We start from the raw sequence: 22,465 nt of genomic DNA, 5'->3' as shown, positions 1-22,465 counted from the left end.
TTTAACATATCCATTTACCGAAGGCCTGTGGGGCCACTTGTGAAGGATTGAACTTAAGACAGCGAGACAAAGAAAAGAGAGTGACTGTGTTATGTCTGTGTGTGAGGAGGGAGGGAGATGTCAGCCGAAGCCTAGCGGATCAATACGGAATGAAAAAGTTGCCCTTATGCCTGTCCCAGCATGCTTTTTGCCCATTACCCTCCAGCTGCTTTGTATTCTGTTAAGATCTCCTTTCTTTCCTCATCTTCCTCCTCTTCCTTTCATCCATTGTGCCTCTGCTTTGCCTTGAGACTCCCTCAACAATGCTGTCAGCGTTTGGCCCCCTCTCTCCCTTCACTTGCAGGACGTGTCCCGTTCCGCGCGTGTTTTTCTAGCTGCCTTCATCTCTCGACTTCCCTGTCTCTTCGGCTGCTACGCGCATGATATAGCATGGAATTAGCACAGCTAAATCATAGATACTGTACAGCGGAAAAATTGACTTACACTGTGAGCGCAAAACAAACAGGCACTCTATCTTCAAACTCACTCAAAAAGAACTCTCTCTAAATAGTTTTTGTGTTTTATTACCTTAACTGACACTGTGCAAAACTTGCTTCAACATTTTTAATTATGTTACGTCTGTGTTGCTTGTTTTGCCTCGCCTAATTGACAAAGGTAGCAGCGAAGTCAGCAGTTTTGTTGTAATTTCACAATAGGGAATATTAAAATCCTTTTTTTTCCTCCTAATATAATCCAGAAATGTACATGGCTCCAAATACAATGTCAATAATTGTAATTTCAGATTATCAAAGTTATTGGAATGACTAATCTACCCACTTTGTAAGCAACGAAAAGTGCTAAAAGAGGCCCGATTCACTAAAACTGCGCTTGCACTTGCTGTCAGATACATTCTCCACTCATCCTATTCAATCCATCTTTGCGTGCAGCTTACAAAGCAAAAAACAACAAAAAAAAAAAAAAATTAATGCCAATGCAAACACATCCATCAAGTGCAGAAGGAACATTTGATGCTTCGAGTCACAGTTGCCCTGACCTTATATCTAAATCCAACCAACCACAAGCACGGCAGCAATAAAAGTGACATATTTCTTAATTGATGAAGTATCAAGGCAGTCTCCAAGACTGTAGGAACAAATATCCACTTTATCAGAAAGGCCTTTTTTTTTTTTTTTTTTTTTTTTATAAAGGAAATGTCTAAATCAGTGAGGGATGGTTTCATTAACAGATTATAAAAACATCTGGGATAAAACTTCTGGTTGATATCAAAAGGTAAACTGACGACGTGCTTCACACAGAATAAAGAAATCATAAAGAAATTTTAAGCTTGTTGGGAAGCGTCCAGACCAGGCTGTTGCTATGGGAGGCACGGTGGAGGTAAGATGTTATTGTCAGTGTGTTTCTCAAGGACATGTTTCAAGGGTTCGTAGAGAAGGCTTCTATACAAACACATTGCTGCTAAAACATTTCATTTGTTGTTATGGTTATGAGTGACTACCATGAGTGAAGCATGATATTAAAGAGATACAGTTCAGCTGCTACCAAAGCTGCTAAAATCTAACTCAGGACTCACTTTTATTGTTGCTGGTGCAACAACGAAAATGCACACAATATTTACTAAACATAAAAGGGCATTTAACGAGGAAAAACTGCCAAATGAATCATATACTTTTCTTAGAAAATGCTAATAAATGGAGCACCAAGATGTGTGACTCACTGTAAATCACTCATGTCACTTTCAGTGCCATAAAGAGATCAACAGTTACTGAATTTATATCTTACAGCTCTGAGTCAGGACTTAATTGTGATAGATATGTTGTCAGAGTTAGGGACATTAGACATTTGAATAAAGTAGTGAAACATTTTAAGCTTATTGATTATCCTACATTTATGTCTCCAAGACAGAAAAAAAGAGAAAATATTGATTTGTAATTAGTAATCAAAGTGTGCTTTCTGCTAAGGAAACAGAAACTGGGTAGAGTAATGAAAAATCTATTAATATGAGAATCATGCGGGCTACTCAGAAAGAGGAGAATACATGTACAGTAAGGGGAATGTGGCGCTGTAGATGTCAGTCAGTATTTCAAGTTTGTCCTTATAAATGTCTAACATAAAGCAGAAGAAATAAATTTAGTAAGGACGTATGATTCCAGCAAGCGGCCGCTGCGCTTTATCAGCCACAACTAAAGTCAACCAACACCGTTAACCCAAATGCTGAATCTGAGAAAGAAAAAAAGTCCTTTTTGGGCTCTGATCCAGCAAACCACTCCCAGTAGGTTTTTCCTATTAAATGGAAAGTTTAATTGAGTATTTGGAGCTATTAGCCTCTGAACTGTCTGTTTAAAAGCATCCGCATAATTGGACTTTCAGCACAGCCAGTGATTTATTTTTTTTCTCCCCTATGCTATCAATCTAGACATCACCTCCACACGCTTCATGTGTCCTTAAACAACTGTAAAATAGACACAAAGTGCACAGTTACCGCATAAGCTTTGGTTAACGTGACAAGGCCAAAACTCTGAAGCATAGACTAGTACATTTTTGCAAAATTTACAAACCTCTTCAAAATATTCCAACTAAATATGCAAAATATGAAAAGGGCTGCAAGTCAAATGAGGAGCAGAAGGCTATAATCAACAAGGGCGCTTGTTTTAAGGAAAGCATTCTGATATGCACATTTGGACAACTTACCACAAAAAAATAACTGTTCTTAGATTCTGCATGTAATTTATTTTCCTTTTCAAATAGACAGCTGACCCGGCCCAACGCACTATCAACACACTTTAGGCTAGTGAGTAAATTCTAGCTCTTACAAATGCAATAAATCATACATGGCTTAAGGTGTATTTTACTGAGACAGCGCTGTCTCCAGTTCTGTTGGCTGATAAATGAAACATTTGCCCTAGTTGCAGACATGTAGGCAGGATTTTTTATTTTTTTTTGTTGTTAGCTGTTAAGTGTCATTGGGAAGCTTTATATACACACCGACTCTCTGTGAACCTGATAACAGCCTAGAAATCAGGGGTCTTCAACGCCAGTCCTCGAGGTCCGGTATCCTGCAGGTTCTGTACGCATCTCTGCTTCAGCAGCTCATTAGCAAGACTCTGGATAGCTTGACTGCATTCTGAGGAGGTAATTGAGCCATTTGATTCAGGTGTGTTAGACCCGAGACACATCTAAATGTTCCGGGACACTGGACCTCGAGGACTGGAGTCGAAGACCCCCTGGCGTACGCAGTAACATCTGCCACACGTATCTCGCCATGAAGGCTTGTGTATCCAAAAAACCTGTCTCATGTAGGAGCATTAGCTCTGGCCATGTCTGTGAAGTGTGGCTGTTGCTTTTAAAGTGTTTCTAATGAGTACTTTAGTTTAAATTCAATCAAGGGTGCTCCCTGGATAGCGCCAAATAACAAGGAAATGCAGTAAATTAGATTGTACAGAGAACAGGGGATGTAAGGCGACAGCTTTTTAGGTTTGTAAAGGTTTAAGCCAAACTGAATACGCTGTGATCAGCTTCCAGCTGCAGCTTATGGTCATTGTCGCCACTATTAATAAACCTGTCTAACATTTGATATTGTATGTCATGCTAGACGACATAAAGTGGGAGTCTAACCTTTTGATGATGTTTTGTTTGAACAGGAAAAGAGATAAAACACATCTTTGTTCAATCTAATATAAAGTGGTTTGGGAAGTGATTCTTTGTTCTTAACTTTGTTCTCCTTGTTGCTTTACTATGTAAAATCAGTGGAAATTCCCTTGCAACTTCTTTGGCTCTTTTCTTCCATCTTCGCTCTACTCCTCCTCTGTTTGTCTTCACGGCTGTTATTTGCCAAAAGCTTCTCCCTTACCTGCCCCTTTTTTTCTCCCCACTGTTGGACTTAAACCTCTGGGCTTGACATTAGTAATATCCTAGATGTAAGGCCTAATCTGACTAGTCTTTAACAGGAAGTTGCTCCTCATGTGCTAATAAAACATGGAACATGATCAAACATGGAGCACCCATGTTTGATCATTTTAACAAGGAGATGAGCAGAATGCCCTTGGATACACTAATAATCAGCAGGGTTAGTAAATTCAATAAAGTACAGACCTTTTGCAAATCCTCAGATGATAGCTTTGGCATTTGTAGAGGGTTAATACTTTAAATAATGTTTAATGAAATTTTGGTTGTAATTGGAAAATTTTATTTTTTTTCTCTTCATGTTCTTGTCGGGGATAATCCCTCTTTTTGACCCACACGCCCTCTCCAAGTAAAGTGAGACAGTGGTTATATATCTTTATGATCTATCTCCTCATTGCCACTTTGAGAGCATTAGAAAGCCCCTGTCTGACCGTCTTGGCACAATGTTAGTGTGAGGACACGGCGCCGCCTGATCGCACATGATGAAGTGGGGCACATGAGCGGGTTGAGACATCTGAGCATAAGTGTTCTCCAGCGTTACAAAACCTTGCTAAAGTATTTATAGGTCTTTTGTCAAGTCCAAGCCACAAATTTAAGTTTATTTCATTGGGATTTGATGTGATGGACAAAAACAAACAGTGCGTATTTGTTCATCGGAAAGATTTTTATTTTTACTTATTAAAAAATCTGAAAAGTGTGGCATACTTTTTTCAGGCTATTTAGCCAATTCCCCCCACGCCAACCTGGTTAATGGGTGAACATTAACCGTAGACTCGTATCACAGATTATCACGTAGATTTTTGGTCTGGACTTTGAATACCCAAATACCTGAATATGACGTGATTTTAACCATTACACTTTTGTTCTGGCTTTGTGTAGTTTGGTTTATTTATTTTGAAGATAACAGAGAAAATACATTTTCATGGGTAAAATTAGTAAATACATAATGATAAAAAAAAAAAACATATCCACACTTGCAAACTGTTCACAGCAAGCAACTCTACGTCATGCAAAGAAAAAAAAAAAGAAGTTTCTGGATGCTTGACCTGCTGGAAGGTGGACGTCACCTGAGTGGTGTGTGTATTTTGCAGCCTCTAACTGCAGCGATTGTAGGTGTGAACACGAAATTCAGCCGAACAGAGTTACGTTTAAAAGGTTTATTGGAAATGTTCAACATAGACTTTAACAGAAAACCTCACGGCAGCAGAGCACACGGAGGTGATGCAACGATCTGGCCGTGAGTGAGGCAGGATATGAAGGCTGGGGAACAGGTGAGCAGAGTAGCTGATTACTGGCAGCAGGTGGAACTGATCTGGGCTGATGACTGGTGTCTGAGCTAATTGGAGGGTTTCTGTGGCTGAGAGGTGACAGGCTGAAACAAGTCCAGAAAAGTCCCAAACCAACAAACAAAAAACCTAAATCATGACACTAACTGCTTTTCTTTCAGGACTGCCCTGTATTTTGCTGAAAAGCGTGCTCCTAACAATGATGCAACCAAAGACGTGTTCTCTTGTTGAGACCGTGGGTATATAGGGTGATGTAAACTGTTAGTACTGGATTAAACAGTACACTAACCCTGCTTAAATCTTCTCTACAACAATATCCCTGACCTGCCGACTGCGTTCTAATGTTCTCTAAGAAGCTTCTGAGTTGAATTTATATTCAGATTACCTACGGCTGGTCTCTGTTTGTTAACTACTCACTTCTGAAGGCATTTTGCTGCACTGGATTAAATTAATCGTATCAGAGAAAGGTAACATTTCATAAAATACCCCAAAAATATATTTACATTGGTGGTTGTAAAATGACAAAATGTGAAAAAGCTTAAGGAATATGACTATTTTTGCAAAGAACTTTAGGTTCTTCTTCTGTCGTCATTGAAAAGGGGCAAACAGAGAGATGGGATGTAGTGTATTGAGTAGTATATATTACAAATTTGCTTACTCTGTAATATAAACTGCATATATAGAAGATCCCAGTAATACGATTATAAAACCAATCAAAGTAAGAATTGATCAATCAATTAAATTTAATTCTAATGATCATGTGTTTTTTCCCTTGTTCTCCTTTGACACCACTGCCAGTATTGACTTGCTGAGTTATTCTGTTTTTATCTCTCTTTTCTAGAATGGGCAGCTCCAGCAGCGTTTGGACAATGTCCAGAGAGACTTCATTGTCTTCAACAGAGAAAAGTAAGAAAGCTTCATGACCTCCACTCCAAAAGACGACCGATATCGTCTCGTTGTCAAAGAACTCAAAGTAGTGGCATGTACTCTCAAGAGAGTCTTACTGTTCAAACACGTTTGAGAGAGAGGGATAAAATGTTAGTTTGTCTTCAAAGTTTCTCAATTCCAAATTTTTTATTTTTTTTTTAGTTTTTAAATTTAAGTGCAGCATATAAGCAAATCAAGAGTTCTTTTCAGGCTGATAAAATCACGTGCGATGCCGTGAATGGAATGTGAAACTGCTTTTTTAATGGTTTAAGTTTCTGTGTAAAAATAAATAAATAAATAAATAAAAAAAACCTGCACCTAGTACAGCAATGCATGTTCAATGCAAAGAGTAGAAGAAAATGTTTATGATCTATGGAAAAAAAAAACTCCAGATGAAAAAATAAAAACAGGAAATTACATTTAACGCTGACTTTTACAAAATCCATTAAAGTAATAACACTAATTCATAATTCATTCTCCATAATAAAGAACTATGGGAAGTTAGAGAACGTAAAACAAACCCTAAAATAGCCTAAATCAAACCCCAGAGGCAGAATTCATTTGAATGTTTACATGGAAGAGTAAACAGACAGGTTTTGCAACTTTATCAGTGTAAATTGATTTCTCAGACAAAAAATGGAGAGAAAAAAAAAGGAAAGCAGACAGTTCGAATCTAAACTATCCATAAATGACCAACTGAATATCATATAACATGGAAAACTTTGGGAATTGTGTTGTGTGAGGAAACTTTTTGACCAACCTGTCTGTATGATTTGATTGAATTTGACTTTGTAAAGAGCCTTGAGATGACATGATGTGAATTGGCGCGATATAAATGAAATTGAATTGAACTGAATTGATAGAGTGGAATAGAGAAAAAAAAACGGCATCAGAAAGATGTGAACGAGATGGGATATCAGAGTGAAATGTAACTCATTGGAATCTGCAAAACATTTAGACGTCGGTTCTTCTCTCAACAGGTCAAGAAAGGCTGTGGTGGACTCGTCTGAACTTTCCACAAGTGAGAAGAACAAGGCAATCGAGGATGGACAGAACAACAACGTCGAGCCAGCTGCCTATTTATCAGGATAGGCTTCCTACTCTCAGATACCCACCTCATCACTTGCACTTGCCTATAGCTTGCAGCTGACCAACTTACATGCAAAACCTGTTGTTCTGGCAGCACATGCACTCACACCTGATCTTCTATGTTCCTGGACTCCTGAATAGTCTGTAAAATCTCAACAGTAGCACTGTGCACATACGTTTCCCATCATTAAATAAAAAAAATAATAAAAAAAATCAACTAAAAACTGCAAGACATCACAAGCCGGCGAAGTAAGATGGACTTGCGGGGAGGCAGCCATGTCAGAGACTGACTGACGGACTGCTTTGCTGTCATCAAACAGACCGGCTCCTCGCAGAGTGTCACTCTTATCGTGCTCCCTTACATCAGTTGGTGCTCTTATGTCTGCTCAGCCTCGGTTCTGAGCATAGTGCTGTAGCAAAAAGCCAGATCATTTAAAAAAAAAACAAAAAAAAAAACACAACGGAGCACCTCCGCCTGAATGTACTAACGTTGGTTTTATAATGAGGAATTTTCCAGGTAACTATGGCCATTTAAATATAGTGTTGCAGCAGGTGGTACCACATAATAGAACCGTTCTTTTACAGAATCTAGAGGTTGTTTCATAGAAGGTAGAAGTTTATTTCTGAAATTTTCCCCTAAACGTGCCAGGTTCTCTCCAGAACGGTGTTGTCATTCACAGTATTGTTGTCTTTGGCAGAAATGACCTGGCACTTTCTGGAACATACTAGGTCATTTCCTAAAACTTAAAGGTAACTATTTGGAAACTACTTAGTATTCTGGACAGCATCTGATAAGTTCCACATGGTAACCTCTAAGTCAGGGATCTTCAATCCTGGTTTTCATGACCCACTGTCCTGCTTCTCCCTTGACGGCTGCGGAGGAGGTCATGCAATAATTTCATTCAGGTGCAGTGGAGAAGAGACACGTCTGCTGTATTTTTTGGACCATAAGGCGCATTAAATATTCTTCCCATGTGTGTAATATCACTCCACCCCCCCCCCCCCCCCCCCCCGTACACTGCCCTGTTTTCAACATAAGGCCAAAATAAACTTTTATAATGACTGTACTTTTAGTTTAGCCATTGCAGTCAGGCAGTCTTGTAGACAGCTCAGGGGTCTGATCAGGCAGTAACAAAGTGTACCGTAATACTCCGAATATCCACTGAGCGGAACGGCTTAGTTGCTAACCAAAGTCGAACATACATATTTTATCATATCTTTGAGAGCATTGTACCGCATAAAATTGGTCAGTAAGCACAACTTTAATCATATATAAAGTGCATTGATTATAAGGCGCACCATCGATGTTTGAGAAAATTGACGGATTTTAAATGCGCCTTATAGTCGAAAATATACGGTGAAACATACAGGGCAGTGGGTCCTGAAGACCAGGGTTGAAGAGCCCTATCTAAATTTTAGGAAAGTAACCTCTATATTCTGGGAAAGTACCTAGTAAATTCAGGAGAGTGATCTGTAATTTCCGGGAAGTACCTGAAAAATTCTGTAAAGAATTAAATAAGTTCTGGGATGTAACCTCTAGCTTCCAAAAGTAACCTCTAAATTCTAGAAAAGTACATGGGAAGTTCCCGAGAGTAACCTGTAACTTATGGAAAATACCAATGGGCTTCTGGTAATCTGGGATTTTTCGGAATTTGTCCTCTAAATTCCAGGATAGTAGCTTCTAAGTTCTGGGAAAGTACTTGGGCAGTGCCTGGGAGTAATCTATAAGTACTATAAGTAAGTAACCTGGAGGTTCTTCGAAAGTACGGACTGCAATATGTAGTGCTGTCAGTTTTAAAGTAGTTCTCCAGCCCTCCTGTGTATAAAAATCCAAGGAGCTGAGCTAACCATTGGTTTGGAACGTTTTTCCTCTATGATCCGGATGACACCGGATACAAGCATGACAAAAGTAGCATAATTAAACTGCTAGTCTTATTAGACACAACAAACTTTTTATTTTAGCAATTGATCCGAATTGAAATGGAGACTTTGAACATGAATGGCTTGCTTTTTCCCAGCAAAATATGGACTAGTGATCCTGATGCTTAGCTCGGCAAATTAAGCCAACAGTGATGATAGAGGTTTAGCATTTAGTATCACGCAGCATTTCAGGCCATAAAAGAAACAAGCAAAAGCTGAAAGTTTCTTGAGTTGCACACAGCTTATATATACAGAAAAAAAATATGAAGTTTAAGGTCTATTCTGAAATGTTGTTTTTAAATTGAAGGGTCGTATCAAGGCCACAAAACACGGTTGAATCTTTTTCTGGGAAAGCAGGAAGCTAAATATTACCATTTTGTATAAACGTTAGCCTTTGTCTGCAAATATACCTTCTAGGAATACAAAGAGAAAACAATTGTTCTGTTCTGCACTAGATCTCACTTTGCACATACCTTTTCATTAATGGTAGCATTTATGCACAAACAAAGAAACAAGCGAAGCAATGCTGTGAATGAATGAATCTCCCTCCAGGGACGGGCGTCAACTTAGAGATTCATTTCATCACGTAGTGTCTGCACTTTCTCCCAGATGTGTGTTGACGTAGTCTCTCTCTTGTGTTGAATTCAACCACTTAGTAAAGTGCTTACTTTTCAATCAGTTTCTGAAAAACCATTTGTACGATATTCAACAATAATCCAGGATTCTGCTGCTGGCACACATGAGGGAGGCAACATAACATCCTCTAGTGATGTTATTACGATAAACATTTCTCATCGCCCTGTCCCCCCCCCCCCAAAAAAAAGAAAAAAATCTTTGCCTGCTGGCACTTGCAGAGGGGTGCCTTATAGATATCACACAAAGCTAATTCCTGTATGTGAAAGCAGTTCTCATCCTCTTTTAAGCTACTAAATAAAAAAAAAATGAATCCTACTGATGCCTGATTGCTCCACTGAACCTGCTGTTATCTAGCTGCAAAGTGAGTCAGCCCTTTCAAGCTTATTCATTGTGGTTCCGTTTAAAATATGTTTAGTTCTTTTAATTAATTAGTAATGGCGCATTTCTATTTAAGATTGGTACAATATTTTGACTTTGTGTCCTGGCTGTCATTGTTGGTGATGTAATCTCACAGATCTACAGATGGTACCTTGTGTAGGTGGAAGGAGATACGAGTTTGTGAGTTTGTTTTACAGGGTGATAACGATATTTGGGAATAATTATCCTATCTTGCTCATTTAACGCAGCGTCTGACAAGTAATGTGACCGCGTTGAGTAAAATGACTGATATTCAGATCTAATTTCGGTCTGAATAATCATTTACAGATAGGATTTATTCCAGGTGGTTCCATTTAAAAAGAGCATTTTATTTACCTTAGACATGATCCAAATCTTTTGTTCTGATGACAGAATTGTACCACAACTGTGAATCTCCACCCTGTTTTTGTTGTCCTGCAGTTGTCACTCTGTATTTACTGTGATCAATTGTGATGAAGTTTAAACTTTTAATGTGTGCCTTAAATAATATATTTCTTTTTTTGGAAACAATACCCCCCTTGTTGTTTGCTTTATTCCAGTATATAAATTCCCAATTTTTATTTTATTTTATTACCTATTATTTTATTTTATTAGCCAAGACCATTCTGCCCTCTACTGTCGTTTTCTTGGCATTACCACAAGTTACAAAAAAATATATAGGGAGACTTACAACTATATGAATACATCTTTTTTTTTTTTAAACAAACAGGACATTTTAAATAAATAGTTGAGCAAAAAACTTGTTTTAATTGCAATGAGCAACAAAATGCCTCATCTGTTGTTACAGTTGACAAGTATGCTGGTGAAGATTCTCAGTCATCCAGTCATACAATTGACAAGCTTTATGGCCTTTTCTCACCCTCTTCCCCCCCACACACGCACATACACACCCACTCATCAACTGTTTACGATTTGAGCTAACCGCTCCCTGAGGTCATCTGGAGGGTACGGCCCATTCCTTCCTGCACATCAGACTTTGCTGAGGCAGCACTTTCCACATTATTGGCTGAACTGGAGAAGGGATTTTCAGTTGATAAATGCTTCCACTTACGTCTGGCATGGCTGCAGATAAGCAGGCAGCCTCAGCAAATGAATTAAAAAAGAAATAGGTTGTGCTCAAAGAAACCGGAGAAAGACAAAGATTTATAAAAATGTGTTAATTAGCGAGGTCGAGAATTTGCAGCATGTTCCCGTTTATGTTAGGGTTGCCACGTCGTCTTCAACATCAGTGCTCGACAATTGCAACATAAGATGTAACTATGTGGAACCCCACATTGACTCTAGGGTTCCATCAAGCAATGAAAGGGAACGTATGATACCTCTTAAAGCTTGAAGGACAGGGAGAAAACGGATCATTAGAGGCACGGCACCCCTGCTCATAAAAACCTGACTTTATGCCTGTGCATAAGGCAAACCTGACTTTAGTTTAACAGAACCCGGTTTAAATTTAAAAACCTGAACTGCAAGATTAGGAACAACGTCAAAGCCATGAAAGGCAGTCCAGACTTCAGCAACGGGATTGAGAACAAGTCCCAGAAGTATTTTGTCTGAAAAACTTGCAATAACTAAAAGGTGCACTACTTGTTTTCAGAGGACAAAAAGACAAGACATGTACAAGAAGAGGATTTGACTGACTTTAAGTAAGTCATTGTTTCTTGAGAAAATTTTAATTAACAGGGAAATCTGTTTGGAACTAACTTAAATGGTAGGTCTTACTGTTGCAGCCGTGAGTACACGACATTTTCTGCATAACACATAGTGTGAAAGGGTATTTTTGTGTTAATTAGAGACAAATGTTTGCAAATGATGTCCCAATGTTTCCAATACTGCAGTCTTGATTGTGACAATTGAATGAATTATGTTTAGGTCCACTAGGTGGCGATCATGAGTTTATGTGAATGTATAAATGTAAAGAATAGGACGACAGAAGCAGAGAGTCTGTGTGACACACCTGTCAGAAACCTGGGCGATCAGACCCATGAAAAGAGACTTTAATAAAAGTGTCCGAGCAATACAAGACGCCTGGTCATTATCAAACACAAATATAATATTGATAAGTGTTGATGTAAGTGGGATCTACTTCTAAAAATGTTGAACACCTAGCTGCTCACCCCACAACCCCCCAACCCCCCACAACATACACACACACACAAATCAAATGTAATTAAATATAAAAGAGCCTAAGAATTTTGACTTTATAGAAGGGACATGAGGTGTTGCCATACATGTCGTTAAACATGGGCTCACTTATTATTGTTTTTTATTCATTTTTATACTTTTTGTAATAAAAAATTAGATTATTGGAGTAAAACTCTAAATATATTACGTAATATCTAAATATACTATGATAAAATTATAAATATACCATGAATAGAAGCATAATATCTGTTAAAATTTAAACTCAACATAAATGCAGGAGTAAAAAGTAGATGGAGTGCATGTAAAAAATCAAGTTACAATTATTCTAGAGAGCAGTGTGAATACACTGAAATTTTTCCAGATAAATCCTACTCTTTAAGCAGACTTGTGAAAAAAATAAGATAAAATAAAGCAGACTCATGACCACCCATTGCCCTTTTGTGTGGGCCTACTTCCATTTCCCACCCATCTACAAACTATTTCATACCCACGTGCTCAGCCCTCGTGGAGCTCATGGACATACATTTTCATACAAGTGATCAAATCTGGGATCTAATTAATTTTGATTCCATGTTATTTTTTTAAATATTTTACATTACACCATGTTTACTTTGATAGTAGTTTTGATTTTCATTTGCACCAGTTGACTAACGAAAAATGAATTTCAACTTCTTATTGGCGTACTTATTGGAGTTCAAACCCCCCGTTTCCTTACTGTTGGCTATAACCAGATTTTAGAACATTATTTTTGAAAAATTGGTAGTCAAAGCAGTTCCAAAACATCCCCACAGTGGCTACAAACTGTCTCGGGTTATTTTAAGGTCCGAAGAAGCCGGTCACAAAAGGACTACAACTGTGAAAGCACAAGATGGTGGAAGGCGCAAAATGACCAGCACACCAAATAACTGAAACGAAGAAACATCAGCTGCAACACATGTTTATTCAGGAAACGTTTCATACCAGCACACCTTTTATTGACCTGCCATCTCAGAATTCTGACACAATGGTAAAAAAAAAAAGAAGAATATAACAACGGAAAAACAAAAGGTTGTCATCCTAACATAAATACAAAAAAAAAAAAACACCCACTTCTCATGCCTGCCATAGTCTGCGAAATAAAAACTATATCTTGTTTCAATCGTCCGACAATAAAGAGCAACTTAAAAGGAATAGCTTCCCTTACGGCAACACAATCCTCCGCCTTATCAGAAAATAGGCTGGGTTATTTTCCGGCTGCTGTTGATTGCGTTAAGGATTTCATTAAAGGGTTACGGTGGGTTCACAAGCGAATGATGGCGTACTTGTCCTTAAACGAGAGCCAAGTAAGTAAAAGATTAAAAAAAAAAAGAAACGTCAGTAAGTAGCAGAAATAAAAAAAAAGACATTTTAGTTTAGAGTATGCACTTTTCGTTGTCTGCCTGTTCTGTTTAACCATTCTGTTTAGCTGAAATGATCGCAGAAGCAGCCAGTCTACCAGAAGCAAATGCAGAGGAAGGTTTCTTGTAATGTTTTTTTTTATACAAAAAAAAGGAAGAAACGCAAGATAATCAAATCTGACAAACCTTAAGGGAATGAATAATAATAATTAAAAAAAATTCTGTTACCTCTTTCTTTTTGTGTTCGTTGAGTTTTTCTTAAGCACACGTCTTATTGTCTTTTTTTTTTTAACATCAATACAGTACAGTAATGAGGACGGTAAATATCGCCTTACAGGAGGAAGTGGAAAAGGATCATGGATCACGTCGCCCATGTTTAATGTGGCCCATGCAGCTCCATGTCCAACAGCCCTCCTGCTTTTAGAGGTGATCAAAGTATTTTAATTGGTCCGGTAAACCCAAACAGGCTTGCAACCACATCATTCACAAGGCTACATTACATCTACCATATGTACATTGCCAACTAGAGCTAATCAATGGTACTGCGTGACAAAACATGGCTAATGTGGGATCTATTGTTCAGTCTTGCTGATTATGGAGAAAGCGAGCTACTGAAAGGGGGGTGATATTGAAAGCCAGGCAGGTTAAAAGGAGAATCCCTAGAAAATCAGTATCCATTTTCCCTTGAAAAAAAAAACATTTATTTCCTTTTTTGTGGTTGAATATCATGATGTAACGTTTTACTGTTGTGTCTACCAATTATCTACGTACCAGAAGAGCATTGCTTTATTGTTGGTATAAAGTATTCTGCAAAGATATGAACTGAGGCTGACATTGTTCAAGTGTAATGTGCTTTGTTGGCACCTTCTAGCACCCTCTGCGCTGTCCAGGAAAACGGATACAATTCTCATCCGAGCATAGTAGCATTGTGACAGGTAAGGCATGAGGATTCAGTGTTTTGCTCTTTAAACTTTTACTAACCCCGGTCCGTTGTACCCCTAACCCTCCCCCTACCCCTACCCCTACCCCTCCCACCGTCGTCCGCCGTGGCTGTTCTTCTCGAAGTGTTTGGTCATCCTGCTGTCTAACTGAGAGATGTGATGTTGGAACGACCACCAGGGGGCACTACGATACGGCGGCCAGGTGGCCTGATGGGGAGATCCTCTGGGGCGGGAGGGCCTGAACAGAAAGAGAGAGTGAGAGAGTGAGACAAGGAAAGGAATAAGCACATTACATGAAAGAGAACAAAATAAGGTAAGGGGTAAGTTTGGACAGGCACACAGAAAACCTCGGAAAAAGTGACTTAACTGTTGAGGCACTAAAATTGATGAAACCTGGGGATATCAAAAAGTTAAGAATGGTAGCTTAAACTGAAACGAAAACAAAGATTTTTAATATATATTTATAAATAAATTACCATAGGCCATACAAATTAGTTAGTCTCTTTCTGCAGTTAATTAAACAAAAAGGGCAAAAAAGAGCAAAATTAAATTAAATTAAATTGACCATAAAAAAGATTGTTAAGCCATCAACTTTAACAGTTTGTCACGTTACAACCCCATACTTCACTGTATTTCTGGGAGTTTTTTTTTTTTAAATAGGAAAGATCAATACAAATTTGCACATAACGATGAAGGGGAGGAAAACACACAGTTTTCCAATTTAAAACATCTGAAAAATCAACTCCTCTGAGCGATTACTGTGTACAACTACTTTTCATTGCAATTACAGCTACAGTGTTTAGGGGTATATCTATACCAACTTTACACATCTAGAGTTCTATTTTTATCTGTATTTTTATATTTATTTATTTTTGCAGATGAAGAAAGTCTAGAGCAGAACATCTACTCTGTTTGCTGAGTCCTCTGCATGGCTAGCACCAAACTGAAGATGGGGCATCTTAGGGCTTTGTTTCCTGAATGGCATTCTTCTTGCCACAGCTTGTTTATGATAAAGGCAGATCAGTAGAGTGCAGTAGTTGTCTTGTTGACACATTCTGCCAGCTGAGCAGTGGATTTCAGCAGGTCTTTTGGAGTTACCACGGGGCTCAGGCAGTTTAGGTGGTCAGTGTATAAGTTTGCAGTTGTGCTTTTATTATATGAGATGTACACAATATATGATTTTGTTTTATGACCTTAAACACCACTGAACACCATTTGGTAATTAAGTAACATCTGATTGCTTGAATTGGAATGTTTTTTTAGCGGTATCAAAGTAAAGGCCATCAATTTTTCTTTGTACTTCCAAACTACGTACAGCTTTGTGTTGGCTTATGACATACAAACACATTTTGTAATACATTTGTGGTCGCAACAAAATGGGAAAATGTGACAAAATGGGAAAAATCTACATCTGTAACATCAGAGATTAACTGGGTCGAACAACTTCATTACATTTGGTGAAAACTGCATTACCCTACATGACAGCATTAATTTGTAACGTCGATTTATTTGTTTGACTGAACAAATTTAATGTCAGATGATCCTGTGGCTAAGAATGTTCAGAAGTTTTACCAAAGCCATGTAGCAGTATAAATGCAGTGCACTGGTGATTTATAGACTGACGCAGGCCTTGATAACCATTACAGTTTTACAAAACAGCAGCCAAAATGAGAATTTGTCCACCTCCTCTGGAAACCACCGGCACTATTTGTCAACTGGTTTAGATTTATGTGTCATTTAAAAGCTCTTACCAAATTGGCACACAAATAATTGTTGTTACTCAAGATATTTATTTCTTCTGTAATACTGGAGCAGTCCAAGTCTTATTTAAAGTATAGTTTCCAAAGGATGAGCCAGAGGCTGAATCGAATGATCTGTGAGCACAATAATGGAGGGCAGAATGATGTCAGACCATGATACCCTGTGACTAATCAAGCAATCCCTCCCATCTCCTTCCAGACAAGTAAATCAACTCTGCAGGTGGTAGCTCCGCAAAAACTAAAATAGAAAAGGAGTAGAACTCATTCTCAAAGTATGTATACACACACACACACACACACACACTTCATACAAGATTACACAAGCTGTTGCCAAACCCGGGAAACCGGGAGCAGCCTCAGATACATGTAATCAAATGTTAAAATTCTTTACAGCAAAGTTCACATTTTCTTCACTGAGGTATCACTCATTAGCTACACTTGTATAGACAAGATATTTATTCTACTAAAGATCTTTCAAAGTGAGTTATTACCTATAAAACTACTCCATGTATGTTCCAAAGCTGACAGTACAGTGTAACACAGCTGTTTTCTTATCTGATTAAAGTGGGCTGAACTAACCAAACTATCGATAGGTGTTGAAACTATTTGTAAAACGTAGTTTGAAACATAACAACGTTTCCTTTCTGAGTCTAGGTTTGTTCTGTGCTAACCTGACATATGGGCACAATCTGGCTGTCACTCTGAAGCTCTGCATGATGTAACAGTTGCCAAACAAAGATATTATTGTGATCTCACACATCAGACAGCCCCTTCTAACAGACTATGTCCAGATGTGTGGACTGAAAAAACCACTGTGTCTTTAAGCCTTAAAGGGGTCACATCATGCATTTCAGTTCTTCTTTTCACATTTAAATCCCAGTTGTGGTCTATATAAAGTGGAACTGCAATGCTTTGGTCTGATTTCCCCCCACATTGCCCCTTTTTTTTTTACTCCTGTTCTGATGTTTGTCTGAGAGCAACTTGTTTTCGTGCTGTCTCTTTAAATCCAAAGGAGTCACTTTACACTTTGCCCCCCTCAGGGTCGCAGGATGTTTTGCTCCACCCCGTTTGGCCATTTTTGTACAATACAGTATAATTAGCAACCAAACATGTTGACCTGTCCGGTTTTAGCTCTGGCATTCTTCAGCTTGGACTACAACATCCAAGAAATAAAAATGACGGATTTGTGAAAATTTCAACTAAAAGTTCATGACACTGTTTAGCAGTTCTGCTGCAAATGCTGTGACATAATAGTTGTCAATCTGTAACAGAAAACAGAGAAAACTGAATGATTTGATAAGTATGACTCAAAAAGATGATAAAAATAATTCTGCAGCACCTTGAGAGACTACCTTCAAATCTTCTGCAATTCTCCGAGTACACAACAAAATGCATTTAAGGGCTAAGAAAGTGGATTTTGCATGATATATCCCCTTTAAAAGAAAACATACCCAGCATCACTTCGAATACATTAAGTTTGTCAGGAAAACTTCTCTTTACTGTGCCTTACTCAATTTGCAAAGGTGGCAATGTATTATATGTAAACTACCAGTCAAACGATGACCTTCGAATAAGTATTTGGGTCTGAACTTTAGCTTGTATTTCAAATTAAGAGTAGTTGGGCCACTGAGTGTCACCAAAGAATTCAGGGCTGACATTCACCATTTTCCATACTATATCACCCTATTTGCTGTTGATGCCGGTTTATAAACAATTTCAGACAACTAATAAAAAGGTTTTACAACAGTGATGTATTAGTACAATAAGTGCAATTAATACTATTTTCTAAGCAAGGCTTATAGTATGGACTCCCTAAGTCTGATCCCAGCTGCTGGAAAATCAATACTAAATACCTTTCGCTGTTGTACTGTCTATGATTTTATGGCAGCCTACACCCCGAACGAGCAGTGGGGCTGTGTATTGCACTATATTATTAAATTCTTATTCAATATTCATGTAAACAGCTTACAAAACTATATTACATGTCATGCGCATCATTTTATTGTCCAATCAAAGTTTTCCCTAACAACTGGACATTACGTTAACGTTCACAATTTACGTGAGATGATGTTGGCTGCTGAACCTTTTGGACTGTCTGTGTGATCTGACCTGCTCGTCACATTATGCTTAAATATCCTCAGACAGCCTTTGATTTAGGGACGAGTTGTGTAGAGAGCAGCTGAAACTCTAGCAACTAAAATGTATGAAGTCCAACAAAGAAACGGTAAGCTAATAATTTTTTTTTTTTATTAAATTCATGTTTTAAGCCTAATAATTAGTGAGTAATGTATTTTCTGACTATAAGTCACTCCGGAACATAAGTCGGATCATTCAGAAAATGTGTCATAAAGAGGAAAAAACATATATAAGTCGCACCAGACTATACACATTTATTTAAACGTGTATTTAACACAATCTAAAAACTGACATTTAATCTGGTAAACCAATTTGTTAAATTACACAGCTCCATCCACAACTGGCTGAATGGGGTAAATTAGTAACTCCAGCCAGCAAGGTTTTTTTATTTATTTATTTTATTCCTGCTCTGTGTTTATTAAATGTTTATTAAATTAGACCGTGCGCGTAACGGTACTAACAGCAAAACAACATACAAACGTGTTTTCAGTCTTTGTTATCCATAAGGTAATGTTTCAATTAATTTTTAAGTGGTACACAAGCAGGATAGTATAGCAAGTCCTCTTGGGGCTATCAATGGTATTCCTTGGTTCATACTGGTTGATATGATATATAAGTCGCACCTGAATATAAGTCGTAGTATCGGCCAAACTATGAAAAAAGTGTGACTTATAGTCCGAAAAATACGGTACATGAAATTAAGAGAAAACATGGTAGTATTAGGCTAGCTCTTCCACAACTGGTCCACATGAAAACTTTGTTAGCAAGACACTGTCTGGAATTTACTGTACTAATGCAGATGATGTAATACTGATAAAATGTAGTGTTATTTTACTGCTAATGTGTTATTTTTACTGCTACTGAGTTTTGAAGAATACACACTGCATTGATTTAAGCAAAATAACGAGAAAGGAACTCTACACTCTGCAAGTACCCAATCATAAATGACTCAACTATCTATCAGGAAGCAAAGATCCCGATCAGGAAGTCCCTGGTTCAGTTTTAAATTAGAGGAAGCCATGTCAATCATTGGCATAATGTTAAAAAAATGGAAGAACAAAGGCCTACTGTCTGTTTAGCAATGGATCCAATGACTAACACTGTATGAGAGCAAGAGAATAAAAGTTTCAACTTTTTTGTCAGTGTGAATCAAAAAAAACAAAGAGGTTTTTATTTTAAGTCGGGCCCACCTGGTGATATGGGGTTACCTGCTAGACTGAATCCAGACTGGTGCAGGTTTCTGACGGGTTGTTTGGTGGGAGAGGTGCGTGCCGAGGCGGAAGGGGTACCACCGCGGGACATGGAGAACTCAGAAACCGGGCCATCATACATTCCTCTGGGCACGGCCCTCAGGACAGCCAGCTGCAGGACAAACAAACGTTAGAGATGAGGGAAATAAGGCAAATAATTAAGAAACACAATAAAGACTTTACTTGCCGATAGAATACATCTATAGATTCACACGTCCATATGAAAAGCAGAGACTCTAGCACGCAGAAAAATAAAATCCACAACATACACAACATTTGTGTTTTCAAATCAAGCTAACGTGAGCGAAAAAGCTATCGGTCTGTGTGTCCGATGGTTTGTGTGGTGACTCAGTGGAATCTTGGAAGCTCTGTTAAAAGTTAAAAAGAGACATCTGTGATCCATGAAGGCAAAACAGTAACTGCTACCAAGATAAACAGCGCACTGTTACTCCAGCTCCATTTTCTCATCAGCAGTCAGCGGCAAATTAGGAAACGGCGGAAAATGAGAATCCACTAGCATGGCATGAAAACGGAAAACAGACTCTGCTCGGGATTAGATTATCTGAATTAAGTCGTTTTCATGTTGCTACGTTTTATTTACTGTCATTGCTCCTCTTCCACTCTTATTCATCTAGTTCCCAGCTATTCAACAAACAATCCCACATCACTGCTGAAACTGACAAAGGAAGACTACTAATGCACATAATAAATACAAGCTGCTATAATATCCTTCTGGATTCTTGTAGTGATTTACTGGCTGCCCAGCAAACAGCAACCCATTGTTTGATAAATTCCCTTTATCGAACAAGCGGCCTTGTGGAATTTCCTGTGATAAAAGTGAGATTCTTTTGGAATACCATGAAGAGCAAACTCCAGACATGCACTGATAACTCGGCGGATTTTCGGCTTGATTGGCCCTGACAGGCGAAGGTCTGGTTTGAAGCTCCAAAATCCAATCTCTTTTTAATATGTGAACACATAAACATAAGCACTACCAGGTCGTGCTGAAATGAGTTGTCTTCAGTGTGCAAGTTGCTAATGCGGGAAGAAGACCCAGCTCTTTAAAAAATCATCGAAGGGTTCAAAAACGAAGCCGGATAAAGAATAAAAGGTGTAAAAAGTTATTTCAAAAGGAAATGGAGTTTCCCCAAAGACGAATGACAACCGTTTATGCAAACTCCTGCAGCTGAGAGTAAGACAGAGGCGGGTGTGACAAAGTGGTTCAGTTTGTGTTCACCATTTGTCCCTTATTCTTATTTCTGATTCATTTACTTTCTGTAGATGGTCATATTGCTTAAATTTAAACATTAGTTTGCAGCTCTGCTCCACTTACTATCCCGGGTTTGTTTGTGTTAGCATTAGGTTGCAGTTTCCATCTATATGTTTAGGTTAAAGCTACTCCTGGATTATTGGTTGAACTTGTTTATTTGGTTTCAAAGTATGTTCATATTTGTTTTCCTTTTTTACTCACCATTGTTTGTACTTGTAGATCTGCAGCAGGGCAGGAGTATAGGAGGGGCCGGCCCAGTACTTCCTGCTTAAGTGTCTGAGTGATGTCACTGATTGTCTTGCTGGATGCTACCAATTAGAGGGTTTCTTTAGGAGTATTGCTTTGTTTTTCTTTAAAGTAACTTTTTGACTTCTCTTGTATTACCTGGTTTATTTTTCAGACCATCTTAATTTATAGAGGAGTTTGTAAGTCGGATTAATAATTGTATTTTTGTTTTTCTATTTAGTTTTCATGTGTTTTTCCTTTTCCCTGTTTAATTGTAGTTTGGTCCACTCAAGTGCAGGTGTGTTTCCATTTGATTATAAAACAGAGCTCTTGGAAGCTCAGAGAAAAGAGGAGAAGTGTTCTGAATCCTGTTGAAAATAAAAAGTCATCAGAAGCCTGAACTGTTGACTGAGGCTGTTTCTTCGGTTCACCTTGCTGACCCTTGACCTCACTACCCTACAGCGGGCACTGGTGATTCCGATTAGTACTTTTACAGTTATGGTCAGTTGTCAGGTAGAAAAAGCAGCCTTTTGTGACAGGAAATATACACATACGTGTAAAAAAAAAAAAAAAAAAAACTGTGAATATCCTTAAAATGTTCAATATTTTTGGTCACTCATTTCAGAAAGTGAAACATATTGTATAGTTTCATTACAGATAAAGTTAAATATGTTAAGTTTTTCGTTCCTGTAATTTTGATAACTGAACTTTGAAAACCAAAAATTCTGTGTCCCAGACAATAATACGTAAAACTCATTTAAAAAAAAAAAAAAGCATTTTTAATGTATAAATGTTATGAAATGGCCATTGTATAGCCTACATAATCACAGAGAGGAGCGCTGGCTTGACGTATGTCCAGAAGACAGTTGATCACACCCTTCACAAGCAGAGAAAGCCGCAAAAGGGCCTTGCTGAAGAAGCTGGCTGATCACACAGTGCTGTATCCAAACATAGAAAGTTGAGTGGAAGGATTTAAAGAGCTTCACAAGGGGTAGACTTCCATCACACCTCAGCAGTGCCACAGGCCTCTATGCCATGCCGCATTGATGCAGTAATTCATGTAAAAGGAGCCCCAACCAAGTAGAGCATAGACATGGACATACTTTTCATAAGCCTGGCACTTCTGTTTAGAACGTTCTTTTTATTGATCTGTGCAATATTCTCATTTCAATCTGGAGAGACTCACACAGACA

At 38.2% G+C, this 22,465-nt stretch overlaps 2 protein-coding genes and 1 long non-coding RNA gene across 6 annotated transcripts in view; 1 reads left to right on the top strand and 2 right to left on the bottom strand.

The window, feature by feature from the left end:
• LOC110366935 overlaps nucleotides 1–3,412 on the bottom strand; it is a 32,437-nt gene extending 29,025 nt beyond the window's left edge. The window contains exon 1 of the long non-coding RNA XR_002427104.2: nucleotides 2,998–3,412. This is a non-coding gene — a long non-coding RNA (uncharacterized LOC110366935). The remainder of the gene's footprint in view (nucleotides 1–2,997) is intronic.
• stk32a (serine/threonine kinase 32A) overlaps nucleotides 1–8,209 on the top strand; it is a 75,488-nt gene extending 67,279 nt beyond the window's left edge. For all 3 annotated transcript variants that reach the window (XM_036142869.1, XM_012853052.3, XM_036142868.1), the window contains 2 exons: nucleotides 6,028–6,092; nucleotides 7,094–8,209. In XM_036142869.1, the coding sequence (XP_035998762.1) occupies nucleotides 6,028–6,092; nucleotides 7,094–7,205 (177 nt within the window). In that variant the 3' untranslated portion in view covers nucleotides 7,206–8,209. The remainder of the gene's footprint in view (nucleotides 1–6,027; nucleotides 6,093–7,093) is intronic.
• Nucleotides 8,210–13,235: 5,026 nt separating this feature from the next.
• Nucleotides 13,236–22,465, bottom strand: part of dpysl3 (dihydropyrimidinase like 3) — a 39,986-nt gene continuing 30,756 nt past the window's right edge. The window contains exons 13-14 of one of the 2 annotated variants that reach the window (XM_021310839.2): nucleotides 19,718–19,889; nucleotides 13,236–14,869 (exon numbers count right to left, since the gene is read on the bottom strand). In XM_021310839.2, coding sequence (XP_021166514.2) covers nucleotides 14,775–14,869; nucleotides 19,718–19,889 — 267 coding nt within the window. In that variant the 3' untranslated portion in view covers nucleotides 13,236–14,774. The remainder of the gene's footprint in view (nucleotides 14,870–19,717; nucleotides 19,890–22,465) is intronic. The other variant, XM_012853033.3, reaches the window with a different exon arrangement.

Source organism: Fundulus heteroclitus, chromosome 11, assembly GCF_011125445.2.
Source record: "Fundulus heteroclitus isolate FHET01 chromosome 11, MU-UCD_Fhet_4.1, whole genome shotgun sequence".
Taxonomy (NCBI): Eukaryota; Metazoa; Chordata; class Actinopteri; order Cyprinodontiformes; family Fundulidae; genus Fundulus; species Fundulus heteroclitus.
Note: the sequence above shows the minus strand (reverse complement) of the source record. Positions and strands in the feature narration are given on the sequence as shown.